At 37.2% G+C, this 24,012-nt stretch overlaps 1 protein-coding gene across 6 annotated transcripts in view; it reads left to right on the top strand.

The window, feature by feature from the left end:
- The window catches only part of LOC123538081 (uncharacterized), a 175,751-nt gene that overhangs the window by 42,245 nt on the left and 109,494 nt on the right, over nt 1-24,012 (top strand). For all 6 annotated transcript variants that reach the window (XM_053530446.1, XM_053530443.1, XM_053530441.1 and 3 more), the window contains exons 32-54: nt 430-660; nt 1,002-1,145; nt 1,803-1,971; nt 2,341-2,516; nt 3,497-3,758; nt 6,852-7,045; nt 7,858-7,944; nt 9,467-9,706; nt 9,985-10,146; nt 10,495-10,663; nt 11,466-11,800; nt 12,183-12,296; nt 13,159-13,274; nt 14,221-14,461; nt 15,254-15,445; nt 15,995-16,159; nt 16,662-16,943; nt 18,370-19,179; nt 19,613-19,795; nt 20,634-20,761; nt 21,306-21,450; nt 22,824-22,970; nt 23,307-23,540. In XM_053530446.1, the coding sequence (XP_053386421.1) occupies nt 430-660; nt 1,002-1,145; nt 1,803-1,971; nt 2,341-2,516; nt 3,497-3,758; nt 6,852-7,045; nt 7,858-7,944; nt 9,467-9,706; nt 9,985-10,146; nt 10,495-10,663; nt 11,466-11,800; nt 12,183-12,296; nt 13,159-13,274; nt 14,221-14,461; nt 15,254-15,445; nt 15,995-16,159; nt 16,662-16,943; nt 18,370-19,179; nt 19,613-19,795; nt 20,634-20,761; nt 21,306-21,450; nt 22,824-22,970; nt 23,307-23,540 (4,926 nt within the window). The remainder of the gene's footprint in view (nt 1-429; nt 661-1,001; nt 1,146-1,802; nt 1,972-2,340; nt 2,517-3,496; nt 3,759-6,851; nt 7,046-7,857; nt 7,945-9,466; nt 9,707-9,984; nt 10,147-10,494; nt 10,664-11,465; nt 11,801-12,182; nt 12,297-13,158; nt 13,275-14,220; nt 14,462-15,253; nt 15,446-15,994; nt 16,160-16,661; nt 16,944-18,369; nt 19,180-19,612; nt 19,796-20,633; nt 20,762-21,305; nt 21,451-22,823; nt 22,971-23,306; nt 23,541-24,012) is intronic.

The raw sequence follows: 24,012 nt of genomic DNA, 5'->3' as shown, positions 1-24,012 counted from the left end.
TCTGTTAGAAAATCTCAGGCTGTTATTTCAGATGTTTCTTTTAAGGAAAAATTTATCTGCCAGGTAATACTTCCTGTACAATTATGATACATAAATTATGTTAAACGTATAAAGGAAAGGCAATATCCACATGTTTCAGTTTTTATTTTATCATAATTTTATTTGCCTCCAGTATCTCCTTTCTGAAAATGTAATCAAGAAAAAAAGTTATACAGTAAAACCTGCTTTAGCGGTAACCTCTATTAAGCAGCCAACCTGTCTTAAGCAGCCAGTGCCTCAAAATGGTAATTCATTCTATAAATTAATTGCATTAAGCAGCCACTTTTTACAACTCCCTTGGCTGGCTGCTTAAGATAGGTTTTGCTGTACAACAGAGAATTGAATATATATATTCTTGATATGTGAGTTAAATAGTATCTATTTTTGCAGGTGACTGTGACCCAGGATATTTCTGTAACAACGGCTCCCACCTTGCTGCGCCGGTCGATGGCATCATTGGTGACATATGCCCACAGCACAAATACTGTCCACAGGGTGCAGATGTGCCAAGATCTTGCCAGATTGGCTACATGGCAAATCGAACCGGAATGGATGCCTGTGAATTGTGTATTGCCGGATACCTGTGTTACCCCGATCAAGCTCCAGTGTTGTGTCCTCAAGGTATGACATTGTATACTTCATGGTTGAGTGAGCATAATGTGGTAAAATGGTATTTCTAGACTCCATCAGACTGCAAGCTTGCCCTACTAGGTCAGTAAGCTGAGGACAAGACTAAGAGTTGAGAAGTTTGATCCTGGGCTGAAGCATGTTTTCTGTGTGAAACTTATTTTGATATTAAATTGACCTGTTGAATATTGATAGGTCACATATTCTGTAATATTCATGTATAATAAGCAGAAATGAAAGAAAAAAAATGCATAAGTTACTTGTGTAAATTCTTATCTCACCATGATGAATTCTGATTGAGGTATTTGAAATGACATTTCTGTTTTACATTTTAGGCAAGTATTGTGTAGCCAGTACAGCTCTAATACCAGTTACTGCTGGCACTGATTGTCCGATAGGGACCTATGGTGGCGCAGAGGGACTCGAGTCTGAGGCAAACTGTTCATTTTGTGACGCTGGCTTCTACTGTGAAACAGCAGGTAAACTTTATTACCACCCCTCAGAATTATTGCCCTGTTTGCACTTAGAAAATCTGAACTATAACTCTTTTTTACATGTTGCCCAGCACTTGCAGACGAGCGATGGCACCCGTAGCCGGTACTCTTGCTTTTTCTTGATTAAGTATTTTTAAGATAGTTAAGAAACAGAAACTCGTACTGTAATGTTCATAATAATTATGACTGAACTCCAGTTTTAAAGAAAGATCATTTTTAGCCAAAATCTGGAGGTCAGTGCCTCCGCATTGAAAGTATCCTTACACCAGGTGAAGCAAAAGTTCTAATAACAGAGTTCAGTTTTATAATATGATATAAATTCTTTTTTCATTAAAGTTGAAGCATGTTGATCTTGATCTTTAGAATAATCACTGAAAAGTTAGTTTTAGAAAGATTTTTTTTTTTTTTTTTTTTTCAAATTTTGTGCTCTTTATGATGTAGCATCACTACTACACAAATCTTGATCCATATACACTGTATGAAATATTTTTGGAAGTAAAGCATCAAAAGATTGACCAAGACAGTTATGTATATCCTGGGTTATAAATTAAAGTATTATCAAATATTTGATTTGGAAAAGTTTTGTTATCTTATGGATGAAAATTTTACTCCAGATATTACTCATAGTCTGGTACTTTTCAGGATTAACAAATGTGACGGGCCCAATCTCGGCTGGGTACTGGACACTTACAGGTGCACAAGTGGCGACCCCTGTTGTTGATGATAATCCAGACTACGGTCTCTGTCCAAAAGGTTTCTATTGTCCAGAACAGTCCACTTATCCTACAGCTTGCCCAACAGGCACATACGGGTATGTATGAATACACATACTTTCTTTTGATAATAAATACTGTGAAATCATTTAAATTCTTGGGCCGAAAAAAGTAGTCCCCACTGAATTTAAGTTTTTTCACAGTAAACCTTGATTATTGTTATCTAGGCATTTTACATACATATTACTTCAACTGAAAATTGTTATCAGGCTGTCCTTAATAAATAATTTGTTTGCAGTGACCTGAGCCAGAATTTTGTCACATTAAACAAGAAGTTGCGTTTTTAAAATGGTTCATTGTAATAATATCGAGAATTGGTTAGAAAAGAAGAATTCTAAATTTTCAGTCAATTGCCAATTAAAGTTGTCTGTCAGTTTTCAAAGAATTCATAAATGTATTAATTTCAGACCATCTGATACTGTGAAATCCTTGGCTGGTTGCCGTGACTGTGATCCGGGTTATTATTGTCCATACCAGAATATGACAACGACTGGTTCCCAGTGTACAGCAGGATATTACTGCAGCAGTAAATCATCGGAAGCGGCACCAGTCAATGCTACTTATGGAGATATTTGTCCTACAGGTAAACATTCTTCATCTGCTTTGCTTTTTTTAGATGTCTTTGATAACACTTAGATTAGTACCGAGACATAGACTTTCAGCTCTACTGCGGAATCTTTCACAAACTTTAAAGACACTAAATTGATTCGTAAAAGAATGCATGCATACTTTTTTTAATTGAAGCTTATAATGTTTTTATTACATACAAAATTATTTTAATTAACCTCCCATAGCAGTCACCTTAAGCAGCCAGTTTGCTGACTTCTCCAAACGGCTTTTGGTTCTAAGTTAACTTGTCTTCTGAGTGAGCAACCACCTGCCTTAAGCAGCCAAACAATGTTGCTCTCTTATCAGGGCCCAGTTGTTCGAAACTTTAACAGGCGATCAAGCTAACGGTCGATTAACTTTAAGAGTTATTTTTCGGCATTTCAGACGACTTTGAAAATCAAATGTATAAGGTAAGAATTAAGAACAATGAACATGATGAAAACTCTTTACAATAAAATCAAAACATCATACTAGTGTTTCTCACCAAGTCTAGTATTTTGAATCAAAATTTAACAGGCGGTTATGTTAACAGCCGGTTAAAGTTTCGAACAACCAGCCCCAGATTGCTTAATACAGGTTTGACTGTACTCATTTGCTAATACTGTGAAATCATTTTTATTCACGTATTTCACGCTAGAACCGATGTGCGAATTTAAGACCTTGCTATTATTACTTTTTAATTTATTGTTTCATTTATAAATTGAAAATGTGCGAATTAAAGCCCGCGCGAAACAGTCCTTTTTCACGTTTGCGCGAAATTTCATGCCAGCGAATTTAAATGATTCCACAGTATACAGTTGTTCTTTAACATGAGCAAAATTGAAATTATCAATGTTATATTTTGTTTATAATTTGACTTTACACATTAAAATCATGTTCCTCACTTTATGTGAAGTTGATATGTAATGAGAGCTGTATAATCATAATGTATTACGTTTCTCCTGTCCTTTATAGGTTACTACTGTCCTGTGGGTTCCTCAGCCCCGATAGCATGTGCAGGAGGAACTTACGCTGATACCCCAGGTAGCGCCACCTGCGCTCAGTGTCCACAAGGTTTCTACTGTCCCCTCAACACAACAGACCCGTTCAGCTGCCCAATGGGATACTACTGCGTTGCTGGTCAGACTTCAGACAGCACATTTCCCTGTCCAGTTGGAAAGTTCAACAATCTGACAGAACGTTACGATTCTACGGACTGTGTTGATTGTCCAGATGGGTAAGTCAGTTAACATAGGTTTTGGAAAACCTTATATCATTTGTATTATTTCTTTACATACTTCTGTAGGCATGTAGCTAGGCAGAAGCATGGAAGCCCAGCATCAGCATAGACATGACTGGCCCATTAGTTTATAAAACTGATAAAAAATGTGGTGGCAGTATATAGAATATATAAATGTTGGAGGGGCTGTGCCCTTGGACCATATATGCTCAGCTTGTTTCAGTACCATTTCAAGCCAAGCTAAAATATTTGAGCCGCGTCATGAGAAAACCAACATAGTGGGTTTGCGACCAGCATGGATCCAGACCAGCCTGCGCATCCGCGCAGTCTGGTCAGGATCCATGCTGTTCGCTTTCAAAGCCTATTGTAATGAGAGAAACCATTAATGAACAGCATGGATCATGACCAGACTGCGCGGATCTGGATCCATGCTGGTCGCAAAGCCACTACGTTGGTTTTCCCATGGCACGGCTCATTTATGCCTCCCATCAAAAAACAGATGATATATCACTTTGCTCGTTTTATTAATCTGTCAGTCGTTCTGTTTATGGCATGATGTTTGTAGTCAGTAACTGACACCTGTTTTTTCTGCCCCACACTTCAAAATCAGTTTCGCCCTCCAGATAAGCCGTGCCATGAGAAAACCAACATAGTGTGTTTGCGACCAGCACAGATCCAGACCAGCCTGCTCATCTGCACAGTCTGGTCAGGATCCATGCTGTTCGCTTTCAAAGCCTATTGCAAATAGAGAAACTGTTAGCGAACAGCATGGATCCTGACCAGACTGCATGGAAGCGCAAGCTGGTCTAGATCCATGCTGGTCGCAAATGCACTATGTTGGTTTTCTCATTGCGAGGCTCAGATAAGGGTTCACTATGTATGTAGAATTCTTTCATGTGAGGATGCCATTCCGTCAACTTACTGAAAGTAGGTAGTTCTGTCCAGGTACCAGCCTGTGCCTGTAGTAGTGCATATAGGGGCACCTGGGGTCTTCTTCCACTATCTAAAGCTGAAAAGTTTCCATATATTTCTCTATGATTGTGTCCTCAGCATGACATTAAATCCAACAAAAAAAACATTAAGAAAAGATTCATTTCAATATGTACTCATATATATATATATAGATTTTTCTGCTTTCCTTTGATTTTTAGCTCACCTGTCACAAAGTGACAAGGTGAGCTTTTGTGATCGTGCGGTGTCCGTCGTCCGTCGTCCGTCCGTGCGTACGTGCGTCCGTGCGTCCGTCCGTAAACTTTTGCTTGTGACCACTCTAGAGGTCACATTTTTCATGGGATCTTTATGAAAGTTGGTCAGAATGTTCATCTTGATGATATCTAGGTCAAGTTCGAAACTGGGTCACGTGCCATCAAAAACTAGGTCAGTAGATCTAAAAATAGAAAAACCTTGTGACCTCTCTAGAGGCCATATATTTCATAAGATCTTCATGAAAATTGGTCAGAATGTTCACCTTGATGATAGCTAGGTCAAGTTCGAAACTGGGTCATGTTCCATCAAAAACTAGGTCAGTAGGTCTAAAAATAGAAAAACCTTGTGACCTCTCTAGAGGCCATATATTTCACAAGATCTTCATGAAAATTGGTCAGAATGTTCACCTTGATGATATCTAGGTCAAGTTTGAAACTGGGTCACGTGCCATCAAAAACTAGGTCAGTAGGTCAAATAATAGAAAAACCTTGTGACCTCTCTAAAGGCCATATTTTTCATGGGATCTGTATGAAAGTTGGTCTGAATGTTCATCTTGATAATATCTAGGTCAAGTTCGAAACTGGGTCACGTGCGGTCAAAAACTAGGTCAGTAGGGCTAAAAATAGAAAAACCTTGTGACCTCTCTAGAGACCATATATTTCATGAGAAATTCATGAAAATTGGTCAGAATGTTCATCTTGGTGATATCTAGGTCAAGTTCGAAAGTGGGTCATGTGCCTTCAAAAACTAGGTCAGTAGGTCAAATAATAGAAAAACCTTGTGACCTCTCTAGAGGCCATATTTTTCATGGAATCTGTATAAAAGTTGGTCAGAATGTTCATCTTGATGATATCTAGGTCAAGTTCGAAAGTGGGTCACGTGCTTTCAAAAACTAGGTCAGTAGGTCAAATAATAGAAAAACCTTGTGACCTCTCTAGATGCCATATTTTTCATGGGATCTGTATGAAAATTGGTCTGAATGTTCATCTTGATGATATCTAGGTCAAGTTCGAAACAGGGTCATGTGCAGTCAAAAACTAGGTCAGTAGGTCTAAAAATAGAAAAACCTTGTGACCTCTCTAGAGGCCATACTTGTGAATGGATCTCCATAAAAAATTGGTCAGAATGTTCACCTTGATGATATCTAGGTCAAGTTTGAACTGGGTCATGTGCCTTAAAAAACTAGGTCAGTAGGTCAAATAATAAAAAAACCATGTGACCTCTCTAGAGGCCATACTTTTCATGGGATCTGTATGAAAGTTGGTCTGAATGTTCATCTTGATGATATCTAGGTCAAGTTTGAAACTGGGTCAACTGCTCTCAAAAACTAGGTCAGTAGGTCTAAAATTATTAAAATCTTTTAACCTCTCTAGAGGCCATATTTTTCAATGGATCTTCATGAAAATTGATCTGAATATTCACCTTGATGATATCTAGGTCAGTTTCGAAACTGGGTCACGTGCGGTCGAAAACTAGGCCAGTAGGTATAAAAATAGGAAAACCTTGTGACCTCTCTAGAGGCCATATTTTTCATGAGATCTTCATGAAAATTAGTGAGAATGTTCACCTTAATGATATCTATTTAAAGTTCAAAACAGGGTCACGTACCTTCGAAAACTAGGTCAATAGGTCAAATAATAGAAAAACCTTGTGACCTCTCTAGAGACCATATTTTTCAATGGATCTTCATGAAAATTGGTCAGAATTTTTATCTTGATAATATCTAGGTCAAGTTCAAAACTGGGTCACATGAGCTCAAAAACTAGGTCACTATGTCAAATAATAGAAAAAACGACGTCATACTCAAAACTGGGTCATGTGGGAAGAGGTGAGCGATTCAGGACCATCATGGTCCTCTTGTTTATTTTTTGTTCTGTTTTACAGATATTACTGTGAGTCTCAAGGTCTTGGAGTCCCCACAGGTCAGTGCGACCCAGGCTGGTACTGCACAGGGGCTGCTGTCTCGGCACAGCCCACAAATGCTGCCCAGGGAGGATTGTGTTTGGCGGGTACCTATTGTCCAATGGGAAGTGCAGCAGCCATTCCATGTGACCCAGGACAGTTTTGTGCCAATGATGGTAAATTAAATATTTTTTTTTAATAGATTTAAAGTTGAGGTCATTATAAGCCATCAGTGTTTGCATAGAGTTATGCCAGATGGGAATAAAATCTTTAAAAAATCTATTAAATGTGGGCACTGTAAAAATGACCAGTGGTACAAACTTATTTTGGTATGAATTTTGCAACTTATTCTTTTGAATTCCAAAAAATATTGTGTAGCAGGTAGTAAGCCTTGGTAAATCTTATGAAATAATGGAGAATAACAATATTCTTTTTGCTCTTTTACCAACATTTAACACGAATTTTCACCCCCTTGGTCATTGGTCAGTGTCATTATACATTCTGTACCAAACTTGGTAGTAATGAACATATTGAAAAATTTCTCCCCAACTTTGGCCAAAAAGTTTTAACCATTACCTGAATGATTAAAAAATCATACCTTTTGCAAAATAAAATAATGAAATGATGTGTTGCTTGTTTAGTGTTATAAACTCAAAGGTTTTAGTCCTGAGTTGTCAGATTTTAACAACAGTGTCCAAAATCCTTCTCTAAGCTGCAAAAGCAGAAAATTTTCGCAAGGGTTAAATTTTCACTATATTCGCTAGGCCTTACATCTCGCAAAAATTAATCCTCTTGTAAATATTCACCATTAGTATGATTCAAATTAAAGTATGATACCATTTTTACAATTTCGCAAATATTTATACTCCTGAACATACTCAAAATTTCAAATTCGCGAAATTTTGACCCAGTTAAAATATGTGCTTTTACAGTATTCAGTCTTAAAGTTTTGGTAGAACCTTTTTTTTTATAAGTTATATACTTACAGGTCAAGATAGTACAAATGGTTCATGCAGTGCAGGGTATTACTGTTCCAGCGCTTCCATCACAGCTACACCAGTAGGACAAGCATACGGTAAGTCAGCTTTAAAAATCACATAATATTGTCTTGATGATACAGAAAAGATGGATGTAGCATTATAATGTGAATCCATTTTGAGTCTGCCAGTCTGCCTCATGCTAAAACAGGTTCTCTTGTGCCTTAAATAGATGTTGAAGTGACCTCAGTGGAGTTGAAACCCACTGCCACTACCATTTTGAAAATGGAATGTCTGTTTTTGAAGAGGAGTGTCTTTTCTCTGTGTAGGAATGTCTTTCTCTAGAGGAATTCTTGTCTCTATCTCAACAGAGGAATGTCTGCTTCTACAGAGGAATGCCTGTCTGTCTATATAGAGGAATGTCTGTAATGTCTATCTCTATAGAGGAATGTCTGTCTCTATTTAATAGAGGAATGTCTGTCTCTGTAGAGGAATGTCTGTCTCTGTAGAGGAATGTCTGTCTGTATAGAAGAATGTCTGTCTCTGTAGAGGAATGTCTGTCTATATAGAAGAATGTCTGTCTCTGTTGAGGAACGTCTGTCTGTACAGAAGAATGTCTGTCTATATAGAGGAATGTCTATCTCTATAGAGGAATGTCTGTCTCTACAGAGGAATGTCTATCTCTATAGATGAATGTCTACTTTTATAGAGGAATGTCTGTCTCTATAGATGAATGCATGTCTCTATAGAGGAATGCATGTCTCTATAGATGAATGCATGTCTCTATAGAGGAATGTCGACTATCTCTATAGATGAATGCATGTCTCTATAGAGGAATGTCTGTCTCTATAGAGGAATGTCTGTCTCTACGGATGAATATCTGTCTCTATAGATGAATGCATGTCTCTATAGAGGAATGTCTATCTCTATAGATGAATGCATGTCTCTATAGAGGAATGTCTGTCTCTATAGAGGAATGTCTATCTCTATAGATGAATGCATGTCTCTATAGAGGAATGTCTGTCTCTATAGAGGAATGTCTATCTCTATAGAGGAATGCATGTCTCTATAGAGGAATGTCTGTCTCTGCAGAGGAATGTCTGTCTCTATAGAGGAATGTCTGTCTCTACGGATGAATGTCTGTCTCTGTAGAGGAATGTCTATCTCTATAGAGGAATATCTATCTCTATAGAGGAATGTCTGTCTCTACAAGGGAATGCCTGACTCTGTAGAGGAATGTCTATCTCTATAGAGGAATATCTGTCAGTATAGAGAAATGTCAGTCTCAACAGAGGAACATGTCTATATAGAGGAATGCATATTGCTATAATAGAGGAAAGTATGTTTCTACACTATTAATTTAAATGAATATCTGTCTCTATTGAGGAGTGTCTGTCTCTATAAAGGAATGTCTGTCACTATAGAGGAATGTCTGTTGAAGAATGTCTTTCTTTATAGAGATTTGTTTTCTCTTTAGATTTAAAAAGTTATACTGTATTAAATTTTTGCTCTCAGAATTTTCATGGAGCTGTGCAAATAGTTAGGTTTAAAATGTATAAAGTTGATTTTAGCAAAATATATTATTTATTATCTGACAGTTGTATGGTCATGTTTTCACAGGGGATATATGCCCAGCTGGTCAGTATTGTCCAGTTGGTAGCTCAGCCGGCACCAACTGCCCACCTGGGACATTCCTTAACACAACAGGTGCCCAGTCTGATGCTGAATGTATACAGTGTACGCAAGGTTATTATTGCGATGGTTATGGGAACACAGCTGTTGACGGGGAGTGTGATGGTGGTTACTATTGTCCAGCCGGCATGAATATATCAAACCCAGTGGAATACACATGTAGTCAAGGTATTTAATAACTGTATATTGCAGCTTGAAAATTTAACTTGCATCCTTGGAAAAAAATGGAATTATGGAACTAAAGCATGCAGACCCATGTGTTTGTTTTACTGTTTCCTTTCAATCTGTATATACATTCAATATATTTGTTATTTTTAAATGAATTTCTGACATTTTATTGCTTTTCGGATATTTTATGGGTTTTATTTTTCACATATTGATTGAACAGTTTTCAGTTGCTTTCCTTAAGATGATTCTCAGTTTATTTTACTGCCATATTTTTCTAGGACATTACTGCCCAGTTGGTAGCCACCAGGAGATCCGGTGTTTGTCCGGCACATACCAAGACTTGACTGGACAGTCTTCATGCAAGATGTGCCCCGAAGGCTACTACTGCGACAACACAATTGATCCGGTTGTCCTTTTCAACAACACCATCTGTCCTCAAGGTAAAAAGCATTGATTCATCTGGTAGCATATGTATCACAGAATATGATATTTGAAAATGTTTGTCTGAATATCGGGCCTTGAACTTAATTTCAAAGTTGTTAGTTGCAGTATTCACATAGGAAAGCAAAGGAAACATAATGAATTACCTGTGATATCAAAGCTCAAACATTGACCCGAACCAGTGAAAGGCCTTTCATATTAAAGTTTTTGCATTAGGAAGTGAGAGTCAGTCACATGAAGTTCTGGTGATGAAGGCCGAGAGCCCATAATGTGACATTATTCTACAAATTTTTGAACTTTAAAGTAATAGACCAAGCTCTTCATTAACACACACTATTTAACTTTAGGTTATTACTGCCCCAATGGAACACAGTACGATACCCAGTACAGATGTCCTGTTGGAACTTATGGTAACAGTACCGGTCTCGTGGAGATATCGGAATGTACGCCGTGTCCTGGAGGCTACTATTGTGATCAAGAGGCCCAGACCACTTACAATCAACCATGTCTTGCGGGGTAAGCTCTTGTTTATATCAAAGAAATAATACAACAACATTATAACTGGTCATTTTATCCAGAAATCTTGTAACTCTATGACATATACATCAAACACATAGACACTTATGGAAATAAAACAAAAACAAAATATTGAAAAATGAAATCTCATTTAAATGTTTGTTGTTAGAACTTTAGTTACAAAATGTAGCTTTACAATGTTCTTATGAGAATTTCAGATCTGTTTCATTTTATAGGTTGGGTTTTAACAATTATTATTTCTGGTAAGAAATGAAGAAAATACAACAAAAAGTAGCAATTTTACCTGTAGCAGCATTTGAATAATACTAATAAAAGCAGTTAAGTTGTCACTTCATATTGAGCTATATCAGTAGTTAATGTTTGAGTCACTGTTTTCCATGTAAATTGGTTGTAAATATTGATAAAAGCTATATCATTTTCTCATGTATCCTTGAAAGTGAACTGCCATTTTTGGTGAACAGAAAGCAAATACTTAAAGATATGACTGTGTTAATGTAGGGACCCTTAATTTCAGTGAGCAATTTCTGTATTATTACACACATTCTAGTATGCTATTTCTGCATCCTTTGGCCGTAACAGAAAATTGATTTTCTTTAACAACTGGAGAACACCAAAACCACACATGAAGAATACATAATCGTATGGAAAACACTGATTGTCTTTACGGCTCTGCTGCCTTAAAGTTGGTTTAATAGACTTAATTAACACAAAGAAATATCTCAAGAAAATTCTTTACTGGAAGTAATACCGGTAGTTACCAAATATTTTGAAAACTTTTCAGATTCTACTGTCGTCAAGGAGCAGAGACGGGTACACCCATGGAAGATTCAGATGCATATGAGTGTCCAGTTGGCCATTTCTGTCCAAATCAAACAAGCGAACCACAGAAATGTCCTGCAGGAACATATTCCAACACTGTTCGATTAACAGCTGAATCAGAATGTACAGATTGTCCAGCAGGGTCATATTGCGGAGAATTAAACATGACAACAGACAGTGGACTATGCTATGCAGGGTATTACTGCCCCAATGGCTCCTCTAGCCCAACAGAATTAGACTGCCCTACTGGACATTTCTGTGGAAATGGGACTGGTACACCATCACCTTGTCCAAAAGGTTAGACTGGTTTTATTTATTGAATGTTTAGTTATTACAAGAACCAGTCAATTTGTTGTAGTGAAATTTTCTGGTTTTGTTGTTAAAATGCCTATTTTCTCAGGATTTAATTTTTTTTGAATAAATGCAAAGATAAAATAGAAAATTTATTTGTTCATTGGGATTTAACCTTGTGAATTAATTCGACCATGAAATGTATGAAAAGTACCCTACCCCTCAGGAATGTTAATGATTTCAAAGTATAGACTGATATTCTTTTTTCACTTTTGCAACTTCATATACACTGCTCAGAAGGAAAAGATTTCAAATTGTCTGGATTCCTTTGTCCTGTTGAGCACATGTTTAAGAGAGCAAATATTTTAATCAATCTGTTACTTTGCAGGCACATATTCCAACCAGACGAACCTGATGTATGAAAGTGAATGTGACCCCTGTCCAGGAGGTTCCTTCTGTTTAGAGGAAGGTCTTACAGAGCCTAGTGGACTCTGTGGAGCAGGTAATATTACACTTTTGTACTTGACTTTCAAGCATGAGTAAAAAAATGCTTATTGGCCAGATCAAGGTTTTCCATTTAATCAATTAAAGGTCAAGTTTGCTTCATAAAGAGAATTTACATAGCCCAGAGTTAGGGATAAGAAAACATTTCCTTTTTCCTGTCAAGAGTCTTTTTTGTTTTTGTTTTTTAAAACAAACTTAAATTTACCAGGCATTTAAGACCTGTTAATAGATACACAATCACTTCATCCCATCACTTTATAGTCTTTATTATTTTCATTTTCATGTCATCATTATCATCATCATCATCAACATTGTCATCACCATAATAATTATCATCATCAACATTGTCATCACCATAATAATTACCATCATCATCACTGCCATCACCATAATTATCATCATTGTCATCATTATAGTCAACATTTTAATCAACATTAATTGAGCTGCGCCATGAGAAAACCAACATAGTGGCCTTGTGACCAGCATGGATCCAGATCAGCCTACGCATCTGTGCAGTGTGGTCAGGATCCATGCTGTTCACTAACGGTTTCTCTAATTGCAGTAAGCTTTAAAGGTGAACAGCATAGATCCTGACCAGACTGCACAGCCACTATGTTAGTTTTCTTAAGGAGCATCTCAATTCTCTAATTATATATCTTCAGTAGATTTTTTCCTTATCAGTATGTATGCGTCATAAAACTTAGTCTCGCATTGCTCAGAGATTTGTTACCGAAGAAGAGCCTGTTCTGTTCTAACATGAGAACTGTTTTTTTGTTGGAATGGCATGTATATTCCCTATGAAGATAAATTGTTACATTTTTGTAGAGATGATAAATGTGCATATAGTATGTACTTTCCAGGTTACTACTGCCCAGTTGGAACTATATACCAGCAGCCGAATGCCACCTACTGTCCTGTAGGATATTACTGTCCTAACGGATCATCACAGGCACTGCCATGTGCAAACTACACTGAGGTACGCTCTTGCTTTCTTGCAAAAAAGATTTTAAACTCGCACCATGCTAAATTTCTATAATGAACTTGTCCATCTTTCAATTTGGACTGTACCATTAACTGTTAAAAGGGGTACATACCAAAAAGATACAGGCTGAATAGCAAACAGTGAAGATCATGGTTAGATTGTATGGATGTGCAAGCTGTTCATGATTTACATTGGTCGCAAAGGCAAGATCAGTCATGTGCAGCATGAGAAAGGTTAAGGCTATATAGATTGTGAAGCAGTTTATGTTATTACATGACTCCTTATATAACTCTCCAGTTCATAGTTTGTGCTATTGTCAGGTCTAAAGTTCAGCGCTTATTTTTTCCTTAGCTAGAGTCAGAACTTGAAGGAAAAAAATATGAAAATTTCTTTCTGATGTCATGTAATAAAACTCTTATTTAAAGGCTTGCCAGACAGTATTCGAAACTATTGACCTTCGATCCTTCAGACCTCAGATAATAGTAATGATTATTGACCAGCAAGCACAGTACTGCTTTTACTGAATAACATTAATTGCCAGCTTCAGAATTTTATAGTAGAAAAATAAAAATGATAATGAATCTTGACAGCAGACAGATAGAAATATTCATATAGTTTTATATTATCTCAAGATTAATGGTGTTGAATGAATTTATTGCAAAGAATTGGACTACCTAAGCCCAGTTTTGATATTCATGATTTGAAAATGACATCAAGAAATCTAACTGACTAGTCAGAGAGCTACATTTTCAAGTACCTGTCAGTTCCTTGTGCGTGAAAAGGAAGCATTTTTTGTAGTAAGCATGAAGTGATGTTAGAAGTGAGTATAACACTATTTGTAAAATCTAACCATTGCTAACCATTACTTTTAAGTGAAATTGGTATAATTAGGCAATGTTTCAGACATGATGATATATTTTATAATGATTATCTTTTGTAGGTTGATCATACACACGCCTCTGAGTGTAATCAGTGTCCTGCTGGTTTCTACTGTGATGCTGCCATTGGCCAGAAGACAATCTGTCCAGCTGGGTATTACTGTCCGGCTGGAACTGGTCTTGACTGGCAAGCATGCCCGCGAGGTACCTACAGTAACACAACCGGACTACAAACTCAGGGCCAATGTACACCATGTGATGCTGGGAAATATTGTGAGACAGAACACCTTACTGAACCAACAGGTATGGGGTTAAAACCTCAAGGTAGCCGTGGCTGGGTGGTTAAGGTTGCTGACTTCGAATCACTTGCCCCTCACTGATGTAGGTTCGAACCTCACTCGGGGCATGGAATTCTTCATGTGGGGAAGCCATCCAGCTGGCTTATGGAAGGTCGATGGTTCTACCCATGTGCCTGCTCGTAATGAAATAATGCATGGAGGGACATCTGGGGTCCTTCCCCACGAAGCCTCAAAGTGCTTTTGTATAGAGGAAGCTGCAAATGAAAGTAGGGTGGCAGGTGATCTAGTAGTGAAGGTGCCGGTCCCTCAACCTGGGGATCTTGGGTTCAAACCTCACTGGGGGTCACAAACATACCTGTATTGACACAGTGCTGGTTTCTCCACAAAGTGGACAAATTGAGAGTGGTTCTGATCAAGCAAAGACAAATTAGTATTAACTATATTAAACTATGACTTCAACACCTTTGGGCCTTGCAGTATACCGATTGATATAAGCTGATTGATTATCATCAGCAGGTATAGAGAGCAAAATTTGATAATGTGCAAAATCAAACATAATTATGTAGTGCTGGTTAAATTAATCTAGAGTCACCGAATTGTCAAAGCATGTAAACCAGACATGTTCCATTATTTAAGCTCGTCCAAACAAAAATTAAAAACCTGCACCTCTGCTTAAAACGTTTCACTCCAGTATTTGAGTATGATTATGCTAACCATTTTATTACACAATTTATTTAGTTGTTAACTGATATATTGGGACATGTTCACATACAATTTTTTTTTGTATATTTTACAGGCGACTGTGCGGCTGGTTACTATTGTGCATCTGGGGTCGACATGCAATACCCTAATGGTACAAACACCGGATCTGGAGATATCTGCCCGCTAGCACACTACTGTCCGGCTGCCAGTGTTACGTTTATACCATGTGAGAATGGAACCTATGCCAACACCCTTGGACAAGCAACTTGTGACACATGCATACAAGGTGAATGAAATGACAATAAAATTTAAATACAGTCAGACTTCGTTCGCTTAAACTCATATAATTCGTACACCACCCTTTGCTCGAACTCGTCAGGTCCTGGTAACATCCCTGTTTAATGAATTTTGTTTGATGGCTCGAAGTACCGATAACTCGGACAAATTTTGCTGGTCCTTTCGAGTTTCAGCGAATGAAGTTTGACTGTAATTCTTTATTTATGCTACATGGTCTTCAGATGTGAAGAATATTTACAGGTAGAAAAATAAGCAAACAGGCATAATAAATAAGTTTATTTTGTTTTCAAATTAAGTAAGCAATCATAGATATTGCCTGATTGTAATTTGTGAAAATGGATATTTTTCTTTGCAGTATAGTGATAAAAATTTCTACTGATTGTTAAACAAGTCATTTTTAAATTGCATTGAGCTTGAGGAATTACTGAATACTCCTATTAGATATCTTTTATTCCAAAGTTTTTTTTTAAAAAGAAGGTTAAGTGTAAAAACAGAAAAGTTTGTGTATAATTACACATCTGTATTAATTAATTAACAGGTTACTACTGCCCAGACCAGACTGATGACTACACAAGCTATCCATGTCCTCAGGGCCATTACTGCCCAGATGGTACCCGGGAACAGTATGAGAACCCATGTCCCAAGGGAACATTCAACAATGCTACGTATGGAACCAGCTTGGCTAACTGTTATTCATGTACACGTAAGTATAGATGTTTTTCATTTTAAAGAATGGTCAGCGCATGTAGAAGAGTATAACTATATGTTTATTCTGTATTTAGTATAGGTAGTAAAATTTTTAATTATAAGTTGATTTGTCGTAATGAATATTTAAAAATGAATAGTTTAATACAATTTCCACTTGATTCTCATTCAGGAACTGAATGAAAGAGTTAAACCTTTTAATTGTTCTCAAAATTTTGGTGTACTTTCAACAATTTATGGTATTTATAGAGACACAATTTCATTTTTAATGTTAAAGTGAATAATGTTTTGAAGTTGGAAATGTAGCTTTATCGGCTAAACATCTTTAATTTGTGGTGGTTTGCATTCTGCAGAATCATAAATTTCATGGGCACGAAATTCAAGAAAAGTAGTCCCCCATGAAAATTAATTATTTTTCAGTATCCATCTAATGGCTTTAATTCTTACATATCAAAAAGGAGGTAAAAATGTTTAAATTGTCATTTTTGACCTAATTTCAGCTGGAATGTATTGCCAAACTGATGGTTTGTCAGATCCAACTGGCCTCTGTGCAGCTGGCTATTACTGCGACGGGGGCTCAGAGACTGCAACTCCAATTGGTGCTGGTGGCGGGTATTGCACAGCCGGGTACTTCTGTCCTGAGGGTTCCACAGAGATGACCCCGTGTACACCAGGATACTTCTGTGCCTCAGATTACCTTAACGATACCTCCGGTCAGTGCCAAGATGGATCTTATTGTATCTCTGCGGCAACCGTTGCTAACCCAACAGACGGAACAACAGGTACTTGTCCAAAAGTTCTTAAATACTGTGAATGCATTGATATTGCTGAATTTCTTGGATTTCTGATCATATTAGAACATAAAATTTAATCATAATGGACATATAAAGTTTTCAACATTTAAGGCTTAACAATTGAAATTCATGTCCCACAGATAATCCAATTTTGACCCAAACCAAGTAACTTGACCTTACCACTGTGGGGTTTTTAACCATGCTTGAGTTCTTCCACATGAGGTAGCCATTAGTTGGCTTATGGAAGGTCAGTGGTTTTGCCAACATTTCAAGTCTCTGCCTGTTGTAATGTCTAGAGCAGCACCTCGGGTCATTCTCTGCCATTACTTTAAATACAAAAAAAGTAAGAAACTATAAATATTATAATTAAATACCTTTACCCTAAACATTCCTTGAAGGAGTCCTCTAATATGAAAGTGAGACTGTAACAGTATTATGTCTCCCACCACACAGTGGTGTGGGAGACATATTGATTTACTCCAGTCTGTGTGTGTGTGTGTGTGTGTCTGTCACAAAGCTTGTCCGCACTCTAATTCGAATATTTCTCATCCAATCTTCACCAAACTTAAACAAAATGTGTTTGACCATGAGACCTCGGCCAGGTTTGATAACTAGCCAAATCGGTCCAGGCATTTTGGAGTTACGGCCCTTGAATTATCGAAAAATTGGCCTTTTTACTCATGTCCGCACTCTTAATCAAACATTTCTCATCCGATCTTCACCAAACTTGAACAAAATGTGTTTGACCATGAGACCTCGGCCAAGTTTGATAACCAGCCAAATCGGTCCAGGCATTTTGGAGTTACGGCCCTTGAATTATCGAAAAATCGGCCTTTTTACTCTTGTCCGCACTCTAAGTCGAACATTTCTCATCTGATCTTCACCAAACTTGAACAAAATGTGTTTGACCATGAGACCTCGGCCAAGTTTGATAACTAGCCAAATCGGTCCAGGCATTTTAGAGTTACGGCCCTTGAATAACCGAAAAAATCCGTCTGTTTACTCTTGTCCGCTCTCTAAGTCAAACATTTCTCATCCGATCTTTACCAAACTTGAACAAAATGTGTTTGGCCATAAGACCTTACCCTAGTTCGATAACTAGCCAAATCCGCCCAGGCACTTTTGATTTATGGCCCTTGAATTACTGATTGGATTCACTCATCCAGACCATCTAATTGGATCCACTCGTGTAAAACATCTAGAGAAACTAACATTTTTCATAGGGGCAGTTGTGGGAGACATGCGCTTTTCTCAAAAGTATCTCTAGTTTAATTTCAGATTTACCTGATATTTATAATTACAGAACTACCAAAATTTTTTTTAGAAATTAAAGAAAAAATGTGAAACTATTTGATAATTGTATCATGAAATTTATTTGACGATTTTTATATGGAATCTTGTGTTGTTGCTTTAGGTGATATTTGTCCGATGGGAAATTACTGTCCAATGGGAAGCTCATCCCCGACACCCTGTACGTCTGGAACATACGTCGACAGCACGGGAAACTATAATGAGACAGATTGTATCAGCTGCACAGCTGGTCAGTACTGTGCCGGAAGTGGAAATGTTCAGCCGGATGGTAACTGTTCTGCTGGTTACTACTGTCCAGGTGGTCAGGATAATCCAACGCCGGTCGGATACGAATGCACACAAGGACATTTCTGCATTGAAGGAAGCATTGCGCCAGCTAGATGCCCGTCAGGAAATTATCAGGATGATACCGGCCAGTCAGACTGTAAAGGTTGTCCCGCTGGATATTTCTGTGACAACACTTTTGGTCCGGTTGTTCTTTACAATGATTCTGCCTGCCCAGCGGGATATTTTTGTTTGGAAAATACCACCTTTTCTACGCAATACCCATGTCCAACTGGCACATTCAGTAATGTGACCAATCTTGTTGCTTCATCAGACTGTCAGGCATGTTCCGGGGGAATGTACTGTAGTCAGACCGGTCTGTCCGAACCTGAAGGTGAATGTGATGGAGGCTACTATTGCACAACTGGTTCAAACAGCAAGACACCGTCAATGGGAACTGATGCAGACACTTGCACTGTTGGCAACTATTGTCCAAATGGCACAACAACCCCACTTCAATGCCCACCTGGAACATATAACCCGTCTACCGGAAGACGGAGCGAATCTGAATGTCTGAACTGTACTGGAGGTTATTACTGTGGTACCTATGGCATGTCTTCCGTGCCATCTGGAAACAGATGTACTGAAGGTAAAGCTTTAGTTTCTTTCAATTTTGTTTTCTAGATTGGATCACTAGGTAGAAAATCAAGACTTTATCCACCAACCATAGGTTAAATGTTCGATTATAATTTTATAAAAGAAATGAGAGTTACACAGCTAGGTAGTTTTTCTTAATACTTCATATACTTAAAAAGAAGTAAAGATCCTAGGCTAAACTATAAGCTTGGGGCTTCCTCTGATACTTTTCATTATAGCAATATATGACTTACCAAAATTCATTTACAAAAGCTATTCCTGAACATAATTGAATAATATATTGTATTATAATTTGGTCAATGACACTACCATTTATGCAAAAAATTGTAAAGGTTTGTCGAAACCAAAGGCAGGCTCTGACGTTGTGTTTTTAGAATTGAATGTCAGTTTATTTTTTGTTACCTTGTGATATTTTTATTTTCTAGGCTACTACTGTCCAGGAGGGGCCGACACTGCCACCTATATTGTGTGTCCAGAGGGACACTACTGTCCAACAGGTACACAGGATCCAGAGAAATGTCCATCTGGAACATTCTCCAATGCCACAGGACTTACGTCAGATGCGGGCTGTGAAGACTGTATCGGAGGGTATTACTGTCCATCTGATGGTAAGTAAATGACATTTTGTTAGTAGAGGTTGCCAGGCTAGCTCCAAAGGGAGGACTTCGTATTATTAGCTCAAAGACATGGAGGTTGAACCCCAGGAGAAAACAAAAATCTTACTTTCAAATTATTTAATTTTTTGGGCATAAAATTGCATTAATTAGCAAAATGAGCTGTTTCTTGAGTGATTAAACAGCAAAATTAACTGTTTCATGAGGATATGAAACAGCAAAATAGTCTGTGTCTTGAGGACATTAAACAGCAAAGTCAAATGTGTCTTGAGGAATTAAACAGCAAAATCAACTGTTTCTTGAGGACATTAAACAGTAAAGTCACTGTGTCTTGAGGACATTAAACAACAAAACCACCTGTGTCTTGAGGACATTAAACAAAATTGCCAGTTTCTTGAGGACATTTAACAGAATAATCAGCTGTTTCTTGAGGACATTCAACAGCAAAATAGTCTGTGTCTTGAGGACATTAAACAACAAAACCACCTGTTTCTTGAGGACATGAATTGTTGGATTTCAAATTTTTAAGATAGACTTACTGTAAAATACATATATTTGTAATGGTTTATTTTCACAGATTGATGCAGCCATGAAATCCATAAAAATTTGTAGTTCACAAATATTTACAGTTTGACAGTATATCTCAGAATGCCTGAGAAAAATATGGTTTCTGCTGATTGCAAATTGACTGATATGATATTGGTGGCAACTGCTAAAGGAAAATAATTAAGGAATTTGGATGTATGAAAAAAGATAGCATTCTATGAATTAGAAATTTCATAATAAAAAATTTAGATGAAAGTCTAGTTGAGATTTATACTATCTACTTCAGGCCAGACTGCGGCTGTGGACCTTTGCTGGGGTGGATACTACTGTGAAGTGGCACAGAAAGCGCCAAATCCAACAGACTACATCTGCCCTAAAGGAATGCAGTGTCCAAATGGCAGTTCAAACTACTTGGTACATGTTTCTACTTTTTTATGGCTGTTTGATTTTTCTTTGCAGAGGGCTGAATAAATGAAATTGCAAGACAATCCTTTATATTAAAACATCATGTACCAGAATTGAGGTTAAAATTTATATAGGTTTAGCTATGTTTTATAGTAATACTGTGAAATCTTTATGGCTGAAAATTGTTGAAAAAGATGCTAAACTGAAACACACATTAATTTGATTTCCTAGGTAGGAAATTTAAATGGTTTTTGTTAAAACTATTTCTTGGGTATATAAATTGATGGTCTCTGACCTTTTAGCATAAAACAGATGGAAACTTTACAGCTTCCTTGGGATCAAATTTCTTGTATCAACTCAATCTTGAAAGGCACGAAAATTTATTCTAAAATGACATTAATGAAATATTGTATATGAAAGTCTGTGTTTGTTTCAGGTATAAACAACTCATAGTTACTCTTTACCACTTACAACCTTGTAAGATAAATTTTATTAGTAGATAATGATGAAGAACCTTTTGCCTCTACTTACTGTGTATTTTTGCTGGTTCCAGGCATGTGCAGCTGGTACCTATACAAGTGCTACAGGAATGTCGTCATGTGACGTATGCCCAGCTGGATTCTACTGTTTGCCAGTGGTACCAGCAAATGCTTCACTCAACGCCCAAGATTGTCCAAAGGGATATTACTGTCCAGAAGGTATTATTAACATTAAGTTGACTAATATTTGTACCATAGTAATACAGTAGAACCTGGTTTGCTCGATCTCGATTGGACAAAAAAAAACTGAGTTATTGTCTGTTCAAGTCATTGAGCAATATGTATTATAAGAGAGATCTGGCCAGGACCTAACAATGAGTTTGATAGGTTTTTTTAATTATCTGAGTTTGTGCAAACGATTTTGACTGTATTTTACAACTTTTGTTTATTATACCCTCAGATACAAAGAATATAAAGGGATATATTGGAGCCGCACATGTCTGTCCACCAGTAATTTCTCCAAAACAGTTTGACAGATTTTCATATAACTACACATAAATGTTCACTGTACTAATACTACGAAAGTCAAGTGTGGAATGGGTTACTGTATTTAATGTCAAAGTCAAACTTAGAGGTCAAAGGTCAAGTAGCTTAATTTTTTGTCTGCTTCATATCTCTACAACTGCTGGAATTGTTGTCATAAAAGTAACATCGATTATTTACTTCATCAAGACATTATTCATAGTGCATAACCTAGGTCACTAGGTTCGGGGTCAAGGTCACACTTGGAGGTCAAGGTACAAATATCTTTGTTCAGACTGGCCAATAATTTTTCAAATGCATATATGTAAGTTTTCACCATGATAATGTAACTAGAATAATAAACTTTATGTCCATTTGATGTCTTATAAACTGCTGGAAGGATTTTTATAAAACTAGCTTCATTTACCTCACTGGGACAATGAACAGTGCGCAAAGTTTGCCACTATTTCAAAGGTCAGGATTACACTTAGAGGTCATAGGTCATAATCAGAACATTTTACCTTACCTGTAACAAAGTGGTGTCTGAGGGTATTAATCACCTGCATGTTTCTTGGGTCAAGGTCAAGGTCACAAAATGATGTGTGATTTTTTTGGTCAGACAATTGTAGCATTCTTGGGCATGCTTTGGGGGCATTTGTCACCAATATTGACAGCTCTTGTTTGTAGTATACTATTAAGGATATGAAGTAGTCAGATTTCCAATATTATACAAAGCACATTTTTATACCGGTAAATAACTTTTTAGCCATATACCCAAGACTTTTCATTTGCAACTTGCTATTACTTGTTGATAGCTTTGTGGATCTTTTTGATTTTCCTTGAGAAAATTTTAATTGATCTGTTTTTTCCTTGAAAAGTGAAGGATAAACAGACTTCAACCTCTTCGTATAGAAACTTATTGCATTACTTATCACCTAGAGAAACATGTAGCTTGATTTAGTCTGGCTAGTGGATTGACTTTGAAAAATCTTCTGAAAATATATTCCTAATACCATTTCTTACATTTGATAACAATTTTTCTACCTAGTATTTTTCACCATTAATCACAGGTACTGGCATAGACTGGCAAGCTTGCCCAGCCGGAACATATGGTGCTTCAACCGGATTGTTTAATGAATCACAATGTACTCAATGTGACGGAGGGAAATACTGTGCAGCAACTGCTCTTTCGGCACCATCTGGAGACTGCACTGCTGGTAAGTTAAACTTTTACCATTGTTACAGCAGTGGATCAAATCTATATGGCAGCCATGTTAAAGATCAGTTTTAAACACATGAATTATTTTCAACATAATTCAGCTGCGCCATGAGAAAACCAACATAGTGCATTTGCGACCAACATGGATCCAGACCAGCCTGAGCATCCGCGCAGTCTGATCAGGATCCATGCTGTTCGCTTTTAAAGCCTATTGCAATTAGAGAAACCGTTAGCGAACAGCATGGATCCTGACCAGACTGCGCAGATGCTCTCTTAAACAAGTTGTAGATATTTTGGTGAAACAATTTAATATTTATCTTTTTGAAATTTTCAGGTTATTTCTGTACTGTGGGAGTGGATACAGCGACACCTGATGGCGCTACAAACACAGGAACGGGAGGAATGTGTACTAAAGGACACTACTGCCCAACAGGTTCTTCTGCAGCTGTACCATGCGCTGCAGGAACCTTCACCAATCAGACGCAGCAAGCCACGTGTGAAACCTGCCCGGCAGGATACTACTGTGTGGCTGCATCTGAGGAGTACATCAGCTCTCCGTGCCCAGCGGGTATGTAAAAAATCATACTAATTAGAGATATCCTATGCCCATTTTTAGCTAAAGGATTATTTTTGAATATTTGCTTGATGTGTATAATTAATCTCATTATATTAAAAAAAACAACATGGTATGACCCGCTAAAATCTTAATTGAAATGTCATGAAGTAACAGTCATTTGTAAAATACTTTTATTTTTTAAGCAGCATTACATATTTATACTGTGTTAAGCTATCTCAAACCTTATGCATGATACCGTTAGTACACAAATTTGTTACTTTCATGTTATTATAAACTGTATGTAGTATTTATTCATATTTTCAAAAGTGAAATCAATGTGGGTCTGATATACTTTTAAGTGTTATTTCTGATTCATATATGGTAATTGTCAGCTACTTGTGGAAAATAACTGTAATTCAAGAGGACTGGTTATATTTACATTCTGCCATCACATATTCAAAACTGAAATACTCCTGAAAAATGG

This window comes from Mercenaria mercenaria, chromosome 18, assembly GCF_021730395.1.
Source record: "Mercenaria mercenaria strain notata chromosome 18, MADL_Memer_1, whole genome shotgun sequence".
In the NCBI taxonomy this organism is placed as follows: domain Eukaryota; kingdom Metazoa; phylum Mollusca; class Bivalvia; order Venerida; family Veneridae; genus Mercenaria; species Mercenaria mercenaria.
The sequence above is the reverse complement of the archived record's forward strand: the minus strand, read 5'-3'. Positions and strand labels throughout refer to the sequence as shown.